The following is a 15,226-nucleotide window of genomic DNA, read 5'->3' as shown; positions in this document are numbered from 1 at the left end:
GTGGGTCAGAAGTTTACATACACACAATTAGTATTTGGTAGCATTGCTTTTAAATTGTTTAACTTGAGTCAAACTTTTTGGGTAGCCTTCCACAAGCTTCCCACAATAGTTCTGCTCGCACATTTTCTATAGGATGAGGTCAGGGCTTTGTGACGGCCACTCCAATACCTTGACTTTCATGTCGTTAAGCCATTTTGCCACAACTTTGGAAGAATGCTTGGTGTTCCTGTCCATTTGGAAGACCCATTTGCGATCAAGCTTTAACTGATGTCTTGAGATGTTGCTTCAATATATCCACATAATTTTTCTTTCTCATGAAGCGATCTATTTTGTGAAGTGCACCAGTCCCTCCTGCAGCAAAACACCCCCACAACATGATGCTGCCATCCCCGTGCATCACGGTTGGGATGGTGTTCTTCAGCTTGCAAGCCTCCCCCTTTTTCCTCCAAACATAACGATGGTCATTATGGCCAAACGGTTCTATTTTTGTTTCATCAGACCAGAGGACATTTCTCCAAAAAGTCTGATCTTTGTCCGCATGTGCAGCTGCAAACCGTAGTCTGGCTTTTTTTATGGCAGTTTTGGAGCAGTGGCTTCTTCCTTGCTGAGCAGCCTTTCAAGTTATGCCGATATAGGACTCGCTTTAATGTGGATATAGATATTTTTGTACCCGTTTCCTCCAGCATCTTCACAAGGTCCTTGTGTTGCTTGCTGTTGTTCTAGGATCGATTTGCACTTTTCGCACCAAGGTACGTTGAGCTCGAGGAGACAGAACATGTCTCCTTCCTGAGCGCTATGACGACTGTGTGGTCCCAATGGTGTTTAAACTTGCATACCATTGTTTGTACAAATGAACGTGGTACCTTCAGGCATTTGGAAATTGCTCCCAAAGATGAACTAGACATGTGGAGGTCGACAATTTTTGGGGGCTTATTTATTTTGATTTTCCCATGATGTCAAGCAAAGAGGCACTGAGTTTGAAGGTAGGCCTTCAAAATACATCCACAAGTACACCTCCAATTGACTCAAAAGATGTCAATTAGCCCATCAGAAGCTTCTAAAGCCATGACATTATTTTCTGGAATTTTCCAAGCTGTTTAAAGGCACAGTCAACTTAGTGTATGTAAACTTCTGAACCACTGGAATTGTGATACAGTGAATTATAAGTGAAATAATCTGTCTGCAAACAATTGTTGGAGAAATGACTTGTGTCATGCACTAACCGACTTGCCAAAACTATAGTTTGCTAACAAGAAATTTGTGGAGTGGTTGAAAAACAAATGTTAATGACTCCAACATAAGTGTATGTAAACTTCCGACTTTAACTGTATCTACACTGAACAAAAATATAAACGCAACATGTCAAGTGTTGGTCCCATGTTTCATGTTTCAAATGTTTGAGAGAAATAAAAATGTTTAAATTTGTTTACATCCCTGTTAGAGTCACGGTCGTCCTCCTCTTCATCTGAAGAGGAGAGGCGAGATGGATCGGAAGACCAAAATGCGGCGTGGTATGTGTTCATCATTTATTTTACTACAGAAAAACACTGAACACTGAAAACCCTTATACAAAACACTAAACGAACTAACAACCGTGACGCTAATGCAAACTGCGCTGAAAGAAGCAATCAACATAGACAATCACCCACAAACAAATAGTGCAACCCAGGCTACCTAAGTATGATTCTCAATCAGAGACAACTAATGACACCTGCCTCTGATTGAGAACCATACTAGGCCGAAACATAGAAATCCCCAAATCATAGAAAATCAAACATAGACTGCCCACCCAACTCACGCCCTGACCATACTAACTAAATACAAAAACAAAGGAAATAAAGGTCAGAACGTGACAGTTAGTGAGCATTTCTCCTTTGCCAAGATAATCCATCCATTTGAAAAGATGTGGCATTTCAAGAAGCTGATTAAACAGCATGATCATTACACAGATGCACCTTGTGCTGGGGACAATACAAGGTCACTCTAAAATGTGCAGGTTTGTCAAACAACACAATGCCACAGATGTCTCAAGTTTTGAGGGAGTGTGCAATTGGCATGCTGACTGCAGGAATGTCCACCAGAGCTGTTGCCAGATAATTGAACGTTGCATTGAATGTTGCATATATATTTTTGTTCAGTATAGATACAGTGGGGCAAAAAAGTATTTAGTCAGCCACCAATTGTGCAAGTTCTCCCACTTAAAAAGATGAGAGAGGCCTGTAATTTTCATCATAGGTACACTTCAACTATGACAGACAAAATGAGAAGAAAAAAATCCAGAAAATCACATTCTACAATTTTTAATGAATTTATTTTGCAAATTATGGTGGGAAAATAAGTATTTGGTCACCTACAAACAAGCAAGATTTCTGGTTCTCACAGACCTGTAACTTCTTCTTTAAGAGGCTCCTCTGTCCTCCACTCGTTACTTGTATTAATGGCACCTGTTTGAACTTGTTATCAGTATAAAAGACACCTGTCCACAACCTCAAACAGTCACACTCCAAACTCCACTATGGCCAAGACCAAAGAGCTGTCAAAGGACACCAGAAACAAAATTGTAGACCTGCACCAGGCTGGGCAGACTGAATCTGCAATAGGTAAGCAGCTTGGTTTGAAGAAATCAACTGTGGGAGCAATTATTAGGAAATGGAAGACATACAAGACCACTGATAATCTCCCTCGATCTGGGGCAAGATCTCACCCCGTGGGGTCAAAGTGATCACAAGAACAGTGAGCAAAAAACCCAGAACCACACGGGGGGACCTAGTGAATCACCTGCAAAGAGCTGGGACTAAAGTAACAAAGCCTACCATCAGTAACACACTACGCCGCCAGGGACTCAAATCCTGCAGTGCCAGACTGCTTAAGCAAGTACATGTCCAGGCCCGTCTGAAGTTTGCTAGAGAGCATTTGGATGATCCAGAAGAAGATTGGGAGAATGTCATATCGTCAGATGAAACCAAAATATAACTTTTTGGTAAAAACTCAACTCGTCGTGTTTGGAGGACAAAGAATGCTGAGTTGCATCCAAAGAACACCATACCTACTGTGAAGCATGGGGGTGGAAACATCATGATTTGGGGCTGTTTTTCTGCAAAGGGACCAGGACGACTGATCCGTGTAAAGGAAAGAATGAATGGGGCCATGTATCGTGAGATTTTGAGTGAAAACCTCCTTTCATCAGCAAGGGCATTGAAGATGAAACGTGGCTGGGTCTTTCAGCATGACAATGATCCCAAACACACCGCCCGGGCAACAAAGGAGTGGCTTCATAAGAAGCATTTCAAGGTCTTGGAGTGGCCTAGCCAGTCTCCAGATCTCAACCCCATAGAAAATCTTTGGAGGGAGTTGAAAGTCCGTGTTGCCCAGCAACAGCCCCAAAACACCACTGCTCTAGAGGAGATCTGCATGGAGGAACGGGCCAAAATACTAGCAACAGTGTGTGAAAACCTTGTGAAGACTTACAGAAAACGCTTGACCTCTGTCATTGCCAACAAAGGGTATATAACAAAGTGTTGAGATAAACTTTTGTTATTGACCAAATACTTATTTTCCACCATAATTTGCAAATAAATTTATTAAAAATCCTACAATGTGATTTTCTGGATTTTTTTTCTCATTTTGTCTGTCATAGTTGAAGTGTACCTATGATGAAAATTACAGGCCTCTCTCGTCTTCTTAAGTGGGAGAACTTGCACAATTGGTTGCTGACTAAATACTTTTTTGCCCCACTGTACATATCGAATCGTCTTGAAAGGGAAAGATGCACATCCCTATTGGAAACATTTATATTCCTCTGCCCCACATTACCCCTTTGTCATTACCTTCATTACACCATACAGTAAACGCATCTTATGTTTAGGCTTAAACACTGTCTACATACTAATGCATTTATCTCAATATCAAATCATTTCTGTGTTAAGTACCTTACTGCGATTGTTTTCCATTACAAGGTTTTCCATTACATTCTTCTTTAACTTACAGTACATGTATTCATTTTATTATTTCCAACCTTCGTAATAAAGCCTATTCCTCTGAAAACCTAGCCTATTTGAAAAGGGAGTAATTCTCCAATATTGCAAGGGTCTTGACCCATTGAGAGCAGGTCAACTGTGTGAGGAATGAGGATGATGGCGACAATCTGGCTAACATTAAGGCAATTCAATCAGCCTTTTCCGTGGGCTCACACAGATATGGCACACCACACACAGCAGCTAGTCACCATAGTGAAGACTTAAACTAAAAGAAAAATGTGATGCAATTTTGAAAATGTAATCATCAAATAGCAGGTGGCCCCTGCTAAAAGCATGTTGGTAGCATAGTCATTTACCTCGATTAGGTGTCAAAGGAAGGCCGTAAGGCCCAAAGAGTCCAGCCACCCTAGTCATAGACAGCTCTCTCTGCTACCGCACGACAAGTGTTACCGGTGCCCCAAGTCTGGAACCAACAGGACCCTGAACAGCTTCTACACCCAAGCCACTGCTAAATAGTTATTTAAATTAACGAGTAGCTACACGGACTATCTGCATTGAACCTTTTCGCACTAACTCGTTTTGACTCACATTTGCTGCTGTTACTGTTTATTATCGATCCTGTTGCCCAGTCACTTTATCAATACCTATATGTAAACATCTACCTCAATTACCTCGTACCCCTGCACAGCAACTCGGTACTGGTACCCTGTGTATATAGCCAAGTTATCGTTACTCATTGTGTATTTAATCCCTGTGTTTATTATTTTTCTACCATTTCTATTTTTTCTCTCTCTCAGCATTGTTGTGAAGGGCCCATAAGTAAGTGTTTCACTGTTAGTCTACACCTGTTGTTTACGAAGCATGTGACAAATACAATTTTCAGAAGTATTTGCAAAGCCGGCATTTCCAAAATGCAACCCACCCAAACGTAACATTCCGTTGTACAGCAGGATTCAAGTCAATTACATGTCAGTCCTGTCAACTCAGGAAGTAAACAGAAATGTCAATGTTCCTCTATGAGAAAAATGTGGTTTACTTCCTGAATTGACAGAATTGAAAAGGAATTGAAGCCACCAGCCCTGTTGGACAGTAAAGAAGGAGAAAATGGGTCCACCAGACCGATGCCCTTAATCTTTAATAGAAAATAACAAAGAACAAAAAAAAAACGATAACAAAAATGTCCCACACAGTATCGCGGGTGTGGAACAGTGACACATTAATCTTTTAGGGAGACGAAGAGAGAAGCTCCAAATGACCTGTTTTCACTGAGGCCTGAGGACTCAACCTGCTGGTGTCACTGTCAGAGACGAGGGGGCAAGGATACCAAGCGGCCTCCGGAGACTGGCTTTATCGCCACAATAGATCTAAATGCTCTACAAAGTGTGTGTGTGTGTGGGTCAATGGAAGCTGCTGAGGGGAGAAGGGCTCATAATAATGGCCAGAATGGAGCAGATGGAATCCATTCCAGCCATTATACTCTATTCCAGCCATTTAACTCTATTCCAGCCATTTAACTCTATTCCAGCCATTATACTCTATTCTAGCCATCATACTCTATTCCAGCCATTTAACTCTATTCCAGCCATTTAACTCTATTCCAGCCATTATACTCTATTCCAGCCATTATACTCTATTCCAGCAATTATACTCTATTCCAGCAATTATACTCTATTCCAGCCATTATACTCTATTCCAGCCATTATACTCTATTCCAGCAATTATACTCTATTCCAGCCATTATACTCTATTCCAGCCATTATACTCTATTCCAGCCATTATACTCTATTCCAGCCATCATACTCTATTCTAGCCATTATACTCTATTCCAGCCATTATACTCTATTCTAGCCATTTAACTCTATTCCAGCCATTATACTCTATTCTAGCCATTATACTCTATTCTAGCCATTATACTCTATTCCAGCCATTATACTCTATTCCAGCCATCATACTCTATTCTAGCCATTATACTCTATTCCAGCCATTATACTCTATTCCAGCCATTTAACTCTATTCCAGCCATTTAACTCTATTCCAGCCATTATACTCTATTCCAGCCATTTAACTCTATTCCAGCCATTATACTCTATTCCAGCCATTATACTCTATTCCAGCCATTATACTTTATTCCAGCCATCATACTCTATTCCAGCCATTATACTCTATTCCAGCCATTATTATGAGCCATCCTCCCCTCAGCAGCCACCACTGGTATGCGTGTGTCCATCTGTGTAAGTAAAGGCGTCCACATGCTTCCCGTCCGAATCAATTCGGAACCGTTTGTGACGTTTTTTTGTTTGTTTTGGTGTTTCGGCAAGGGATTTTTCAGCTGTTCATGCACACTACAAGCGGAGGCTTGGAGATGAAGTCTACGCCCCTTCGTTGGCCATTGGTCAACAGTAGGGATTTTTCAATTAAGTGTTTGTTGTCATTCAACGATTGATGACTCGTTTTCATGCGCATTTTTTTAACTTGAGAAATAGATGTAAAACTGCACAACTGAGATCTCGGCAAAAACGTCCAAATTAATGAAAGATTTATTGAATTCTTTTAGATTAATTGGGACGATTTTGAGGAAGTGTATCCTGGACAAACAGTACTATTGCTGCTTTTTCTCATTTTTCAAGCAAAGGTCTTTTAAGGCAGCACGCAAGCACGCCAAACCGAAGCATGCAGAAGCCTTAAGACAGACACAAAGGAGAGAGAAGAGCGAAAGATAGTGAAAATGTGTGTGTGTGTGCGCGTGCGTGTTCGTAAGAGAGGGAGACAGAGAGAGTTGTGCACAGAGTGGGTACCAGTAGGAATTTCTCTTGAGCCACAATTAACCCAGAGAGACAAAAGAGAAACGCATGCCAAGAGTACAACCAATGTTTTTGTTTGTGCTTCTCCTGAAAATATAGGACACGGGCTGGGTACACAAAGAGCAAGGGGATTGGAATTCTATTATTTTTTCTGAGGGAGTCTGACAGGATTCTGGATAACTATCAAAGCTCTATAGGCTCTCATAGCCTGCTATATTCTATCTGTCAGCTGGTTTCTCTATGTGGGTGGGAAGAGATGGGAAGATGTGCTGTCCAATCATCGTTCATGCCTCCACCACAAATTGCCCCTGAGGCCTGAGAACCAAACATAGCACCACTGCCCTAAATGAAAAATAGCCAGGAACTCTCGACAGAAGGAGTTAAATCACCTGCACACAAATCGGGCCCATCATGCAAAATAGTGTCCACCTGACAAAAAAAGTGTCCCCACCCCCGCGTCACAAGGGGATTCGATGAGCTCTAGCTTCTGTTGCTAGGGCAGTTTCTAGAACTGGCAAAATTCTGACCGGCCTACGTAATGAACCAAAGCGCCCGTTGCTTGCCTCTGTTGCGGTCGTGGAGGACGGAGGACGCGGAGGACAGTTCTAGTTTTATTTCACCTCATAAGCGCTCGCTCGGTCAGCGCAAATTTACTAACTTAAAATCGCTCTCCAAGGACAGTGTTTTGAGGGTGACTACCTGCCTGCTACCTATTGCTTCAGAAGACTGAAAAGACTGGATAGACAAAACTTTCTTTACCACATGTCGCTAGTACCAGTCAAAAGTTTGGACACACCAACTCATTCAAGGGTTTTTCTTTATTTTTACTATTTTCTACATTGTAGAATAATAGTGAAGACATCAAAACTATGAAATACCACATATGGAATCATGTAGTAACCAAAACAGTGTTAAACAAATCTAAATATATTTTACATTCTTCAAAGTAGCCACCCTTTGCACTGTGCAAAGCTGTCATCAAGGCAAAGGGTGGCTACTTTGAAGAATATTAAATAGAAAATACATTTTGATTTGTTTAACACTTTTTTGGTTACTACATAATTCCATGTGTCATTTAATAGTTTTGATGTCTTCACTGTTATTCTACAATATAGAAAATAGTAGAAATAAAGAAAAACCCTTAAATAAGTAGGTGTGTCCACATTTTTGACTGGTACTCTGTCATTATATAAGAAAATATTGTTAAATAGGAATAAATTTTGACATTGCTAGCTACTCAGCCTGCCTAGTCAGCTAGCTAGCCAGAAAGTTATATTTAGCTAACGTTAGCTAGCTAGCTAACGGTTATTGTTCCTTTCTGTTTGTATGTAGCTTGCACTTAAGCAATAGTAAGCAATTATGGTCACACCAATGGCCTTAACTAGTTGTCACAAGGAGAGAGAGAGAGAGAGAGAGAGAGAGAGAGAGAGAGAGAGAGAGAGAAAGAGAGAGAGAGAGAGCGAAACAGACTGACAGAGAGAGAACAAAAGTAAGTGAGAAAGAGGATACAAGTGAGAGACAGAGAGAAAGCGAGAGAGAAACAGAGAAAAACGGAAAAACAGAGAGAAAGACAGGGTGGAGATGTACGTAAACTTTAGTATTTCAACAACCAATGTCTTCCAACTTGTTAGGTACATGTACAATTGAAGTCGGAAGTTACCATTCACTTAGGTCGGAGTCATTAAAACTCGTTTTTCAACCACTCCACAAACTTCTTGTTAACAAACTATAGTTTTGGCAAGTCGGTTAGGACATCTACTTTGTGCATGACACAAGTAATTTTTCCAACAATTGTTTACATACTCTAAGTTGACTATGCCTTTAAACAGCTTGGAAAATTCCTGAAAATTATGTAATGGCTTTAGAAGCTTCTGATAGGCTAATTGACATCATTTGAGTCAATTGAAGGTGTACCTGTGGATGCATTTCAAGGCCTACCTTCAAACTCAGTGCCTCTTTGCTTGACATCATGGGAAAATCAAAAGAAATCAGCCAAGGCCTCAGAATTGTAGACCACAAGTCTGGTTCATCCTTGGGAGCAATTTCCAAACGCATGAAGGTACCACGTTCATCTGTACAAACAATAGTACGCAAGTATAAACACCATGGGACCACACAGCCGTCATACCGCTCTGGAAGGAGCCTCGTTCTGTCTCCTAGAGATGCACGTCCTTTGGTGCGAAAAGTGCAAATCAATCCCAGAACAACAGTAAAGGCCCTTGTGAAGATCCTGGAGGAAACGGGTACAAAAGTATCTATATCCACAGTAAAACGAGTCCTACATAGACATAACCTGAAAGGCCGCTCAGCAAGGAAGAAGCCACTGCTCCAAAACCGCCTAAAAAAGACAGACTACGGTTTGCAACTGATGATAGGGACAAAGATCATACTTTTTGGAGAATGGGCCAAGGCTACCCAAAACGTTTGATCCAAGTTAAACAATTTAAAGGCAATACTTCCAAATACTAATTGAGTGTATGTAAACGTCTGATCCACAGGGAATGTGATGAAAGAAATAAAAGCTGAAATAAATAATTCTCTCTACTATTATTCTGACCTTTCACATTCTTAAAATAAAGTGGCGATCCTAACTGACCTAAAACAGGGAATTTTTACTAGGATTAAATGTCAGGAATTGTGAAAATCTGAGTTTAAATGTATTTGGCTAAGGTGTATGTAAACTTCCGACTTCAACTGTATTTGAAACTTGGCAGTAAATGTGTACATTTGCATAGTAAATATATTTATTGCAAGTAAAATGTTCAGTTGACTGAAATTGACTGTTCAGTTGCCCAGTTCCTTATTGGTCATTATAGCCCCTTCTCCCTAACCATTCACAAATTTTAGGCCAGGGTTGGTTTTGGAATTGAACATTGGTTTCTAGTTAGTGTTTGCATATCTGTAGGTTCTAGATTTGTGTAAATAATATGACAGAGGTGTCCCAGGGCCCATTACACAGCAGGGTCGGGTCATCACCATATTGTTACACCTACAGTGCCTTGCGAAAGTATTCGGCCCTCTTGAACTTTGCGACCTTTTGCCACATTTCAGGCTTCAAACATAAAGATATAAAACTGTATAGTCCAGACCTGAATCCAATCGAGAATCTGTGGAAAGAACTGAAAACTGCTGTTCACAAATGCTCTCCATCCAACCTCACTGAGCTCGAGGAGTTTTGCAAGGAGGAATGGGAAAACATTTCAGTCTCTCGATGTGCAAAACTGATAGAGACATACCCCAAGCGACTTACAGCTGTAATCGCAGCAAAAGGTGGCGCTACAAAGTATTAACTTGAGGGGGCTGAATAATTTTGCACGCCCAATTTTTCAGTTTTTGATTTGTTAAAAAAGTTTGAAATATCCAATAAATGTCGTTCCACTTCATGATTGTGTCCCACTTGTTGTTGATTCTTCACAAAAAAATACAGTTTTATATCTTTATGTTTGAAGCCTGAAATGTGGCAAAAGGTCGCAAAGTTCAAGGGGGCCAAATACTTTCGCAAGGCACTGTACCTGAGCCCCATCAGATCAAACACTGAAAAAATAGAGTAGGGGGTTAAGGGACTTAATTTAAAAAACGAAAAAACTCACAGCCTATACCTTGACGTGGTGAGGGCTTTGAACTAAACCAGGCCCATGATATTGAAAATGAAGTAGCCTTTGTGTTTGCTTTTTCATCCCGCCACCTCTTTTCCCTTTACTCTGCTTTTGATCTCCAGGGGTTCTGCCATGTTTCAAGACGGCGAGGAGACAAGACGATGACCAGCTTGAGCAAGATTCATGCCCCCCCTTTTGAGACTGGCTGCCTGTCTATTACAAGTGACAGGAAGAAGTAGCACCTCCTGTCTCTTGTTTCTGTCTCTTCCATCATCCTTCAACTCTTTCTCCTCTCACTCCAGACAAAATTCTGCATCTAGTGACATCTGATTGCAGAACAATCTGCCCACTCATCCCATCCCTTCTCCATCTCTGGAGACCTCCTCCCATTCCTTCTCCATCTCTGGAGACCTCATCCCATCCCTTCTCCATCTCTGGAGACCTCCTCCCATTCCTTACCCCTCTGGTGTAAAAAATTACAGACAGATATCCTTTCTTTTTTGACTGCCATTTACATTATTGCATGTCTAATCGAACACTTAAATCAATCAATACCTGATCTACCTGTAACCTGTGTGTTTGCTTGTTTTCATCTCGGTCCCCTTCTCTTAACCCCCTAGAGTCGATTGACACACCTGTTTCACAAGGCTGTTCACTGTTTCACAAGCTGTTCACTCTTTCACAAGCTATTCACTCTTTCACAAGCTGTTCACTGTTGTAAATTGTAACATAGCCCGTTATGGTAATTTGTTAGTTTAACATTATTCATTGTTGGCCTAGGACCGACAGTAGGTACATATATATTCAACCACAAGGGTGTACTAATGAGCCATGCGAGATATATAGATTTTTAAAAAAAAATCATAATAGAGTTTCAGTGTAGTAGACAAGACAAGCTCAAAATAAAAACATGCCAGCCAGACAAGCCAGAGTATGAATCCAATCGATGTGCATATGAATGGAGTGGATAATTAGCGGACTTTGTGATTTGTAAGGTAAGCAATATTAACGTGTCAAGCGAATAGACGTTTCCTTCGCTATTTCCGAAACATAGCCACTTTTAAGACATGGATTTCAGGTTGATGACATGTTAACAAGGTACCCAGAAGTAGTTTTCATCTTATTAGCTCAACAAAAGTTGTTTAAGCAGCTAAATTGTCACAGAAATCTGATTTGTTTACATAGCGGGGATTTAAAAAAATGTTTGTGGCTGTAATGATCTCCAAAATTCAACGCATTAGGTCATCACACACCGCTGATATAGCAACGGACGCTAATACGGACGCTAATAGAATATCGATTCCCATTGTGATGCAGGGAGGACACTTTTTTTGGAAGGTGGACACTGTTTGGCATGACAGGCCCCTAGAGCGTCCCAACTCAGGTGTGATGTCGCACTGGTCCCCTCTGTGTGTTATTCCCCCAACTGTATGCCATGGGTCCCTCCCTATCCACCTGTTCTTTCAAACATTAAGGGGAATGGTTTACATGCAAGGCACTAGCCACCCGATTCAACATAGCTACTGTGGAGAGTAAAATTAACGTTACTTGCTTTTAACATCATCTGACATAGGCATACATTTTTTTGGTGATAGAACGAGACCAAACCATCATAGTCTACAAAATAGCGTGGAATAAGGAGCCCCTTCAAAGCCTTCAGAGAAGGCCTAAGGATTTATAAATAAATGTCAAATAAAATGTTGTTTTAATTTCTATTTCATCTTTACAATCAATTGTATGATCTTCTGATTTCATCGCTTCAGTTTGTGTTGGAAAGACATGGGTTAATGCTGATTTATATCCAATCAGGATTTATTTTCATTGGTGGTCTATGGTTAGAAAAATCAAGCTCAGCTAGCCATTGGCTAGGCCTTCAGAAGCTAGACAGAAGGCCTCTGCCATTAAACTCTATTAGAGCAGAATTTTGGAGTGACAGTGCAATGAACCAATCACATTTTGACTTGTAATTGGTGGGTCTGTAAAAAATATTCTAATTGAAATTAAATGTCTATTGGTGCTTTCAAGACAAGAGGTCAAAATCATGACATCAGTGATCTTGAGGTTGGAGCTCTAGAAAGAGGCCCGAGTTCCTGAGTTGGAAATCTGAGTTTGATGACAGTTCAAAAAATAATCATCCCAGTCGGAGCTAGTTTTTGGCAGGATTCCCAGTTGTCTTGTTTGACCAAAACTGTCTCTCCTTCAGCGCTATGGAGTGCACAGGTATTACGGTCCCGGTCCTTTCAGCACCACAAGCCCTGTCACCTTAGAAGTGACACTTTTGCTGTCACTTTTGGTGATAGTGGTGTTGGCCTACCATAGGTTGTGTAAAAAGTGTGTTTTTTGTTTTGCTGGTCCAATTATTTTATGCTGTGTGTCACATGTTGTGTCCATGCCTGTTCTATCTCTGTTTGTGCGGCAGCCCAAAGCGCAGCCAGGCCTGTTTGATTCATTCATAATGTCAAAAAGCATTGTTCTTCCTTCACTATAACTAGAATGTTCCATCTACAGAAGATATGTTGGGCACATTAAGTGATGCTATGTTTTCTTCTTGATTTTTGAGTTTGATACAAGGTATTGGAAGATTTTTGATCCCTCTGATGGTCCTATAGTCACAGTTTGCCACCGCCACCAAATGTGCCAAAAAGTCACTATTATTCTGAGTAGCCTAGTCATGGTCTGTTTCTCAAGTGTCCATGTGTGTTTTTAGAAATTGAAAAGTTGCCTAAGTGTCACGTGTAGGCAATTTGAAGGCAATGTCAGACATTATTATGAATTGTTTTACTTACCACAGTTTTCCTCGTCGCTGTTGTCTGAGCAGTCGTCATCATCGTCGCACCTCCATATGGTCGGTATACACCTTTTGTTATTGCACTGAAACTGACCATCCTCACACTCTTCTGCCTCTGCTCCTGCAATGTTGGAAAAAACATCAATAATACGCGCACATCCCGCCATCCACCTAACACATGGGCTCAAACTGTAATTTGCTAATGAATGCCTATGATATGCCGCATATTCAGCCAGTCAGTCAGGATTGAAATAGGATTCCGTTATGAGCGTCACTTTGGGCTGTTGTTTTGCTACAATAGACACATAACCCACTTGGCAAACTGGTTGAATCAACGTTGTTTCCACGTAATTTCAACAAACAAAAATAAATGTGATGACGTTGAATCAACGTGGAAAACTGATTGGGTTTGAAAGTAATCAATGTAAGAGAATTTCGTATTTTTTTTCACACAACTTTTAACCTAAATGCAATGACATGGTAAATTTTTTGTTTGTTTATTTCACATTGATTTCACGTTAGTTGACATTGACAACTCAACCAAATGTAAATCAAAACTAGAAGTTGAACTGATGTCTTTGCCCATTGTGAGGACCGATTGTAAGGATTCTGTCATTTATAATTATAGCATTTTAAAAGGGAGTGGGCGCACGTTAGGCCTAACCATCGTATCGTTACAATGAAACAAAGATTAATGTAGCCTAGGCTACTACCACCTATGTTGTAATTATATGGATGCTCTCACATCCAAGGAACACATGTCAACATTGCCAAGTAAACGCTGACGCACACATTCCCCATACATTTTCCCATAAATGTTCATAAAACATACAGTTTAAATTACCACAATTTGTATTGTGATATTTTCATTCAGTTTTCCACTAACAATGAGTGGTTCTCCCACATCGTTGCAACAGTAGGCTAGCGCATGAAATCATTCGCTATCATCCGGAGGAGACCGCGTTAGGCTGGATCCCTCTCCGTTTAGCTCATTACCGGCATACTTTCATCCGATTACCATCATTTTAAGGATCGAAGAAAATAGGACAAACCTTTTGAGGAATGAAGTTTCAGGGCTAACAAATGAAAGAGCAGTATTTTCCTTATATCCGTCCACATTTCTGGGAGGAGGTGATGGAGCTCATCCACAAACAAAGCCTGACCTAGTATCCGTTCCTCTAGCGATGCGACAGTGGTACTTCACCGAACTAAAACCTCTCTGGCAATTTGAATCAGTGACGACGCCGTGTATGGGCGGGAATTGTGCTTGTAAAAATAACCATAAAGCAGTCTTTTCAATTATGTTCAGGCCTACTGTCGAGTATGATTATTTTTATCAATGTTCTTCACCGAGCCAAAACATTGTCGGGAATTGCCGAAAATATTGAACTTTGTTTTACACGCGCCAGTAGGCAGAAAAAGATGTAGATGCATTGACCAAGAACTCGTGAAAAAAACGTTATTAGGCTACAGTAGCCTATTCTATTTGCAAAAGATGAAAGCAATATATTTCCAAAGTTTTAAATGATTAACTTCACAGTGGACGTTCAGAACAAAGCTCTCACCCGAACAACAGGTCTAAGGTTGAATTAATATATTTTACTAATTGGAGTCCCCTGGAAAACACAGACCAAAACTAAGGTTCCTCCTACCACAATAATACACATTTTTTTTTAAATCATTAATTGAATGTCTAATTTAATATGTTCTGAAAAATAATTGTATGTAGGCCAACACATAAATATTTAAGCGAGAGAAACACTTCCCTGGGGCACACACACGCACACACAGAGCGAGCGAGATATACACAATCACATCTACCCAGCCAGATTCTTTGGGGGTGGCATGATAGGCAGTTAAGTGAGGTAGAGGAAGGTGCTAGGCAGAGGAAAATAGTTATACAAATAATACATGGGACTTGTTTAGCACTTTAAAGACCCAAAATCACTTTACAATTGTAGAAATAAAATAAAAAACAGGAGTCAAAATATAACATCAGACGAAACAAAAAACAAAGAGAGGGGTCGGCTCAAGAAAGGGAAAGAGTGTGACGTACTGTATCAG

At 40.5% G+C, this 15,226-nt stretch overlaps 1 protein-coding gene across 1 annotated transcript in view; it reads right to left on the bottom strand.

Moving 5' to 3' along the window:
* The window catches only part of LOC139387133 (low-density lipoprotein receptor-related protein 8-like), a 185,363-nt gene extending 171,067 nt beyond the window's left edge, over positions 1–14,296 (bottom strand). The window contains exons 1-2 of the mRNA XM_071133157.1: positions 14,215–14,296; positions 13,161–13,283 (exon numbers count right to left, since the gene is read on the bottom strand). Coding sequence (XP_070989258.1) covers positions 13,161–13,283; positions 14,215–14,281 — 190 coding nt within the window. The 5' untranslated portion in view covers positions 14,282–14,296. The remainder of the gene's footprint in view (positions 1–13,160; positions 13,284–14,214) is intronic.
* Positions 14,297–15,226: the final 930 nt, after the last annotated feature.

The sequence above is a fragment of the Oncorhynchus clarkii genome, chromosome 28, assembly GCF_045791955.1.
Source record: "Oncorhynchus clarkii lewisi isolate Uvic-CL-2024 chromosome 28, UVic_Ocla_1.0, whole genome shotgun sequence".
Lineage (NCBI taxonomy): Eukaryota > Metazoa > Chordata > Actinopteri > Salmoniformes > Salmonidae > Oncorhynchus > Oncorhynchus clarkii.
The sequence above is the reverse complement of the archived record's forward strand: the minus strand, read 5'-3'. Positions and strand labels throughout refer to the sequence as shown.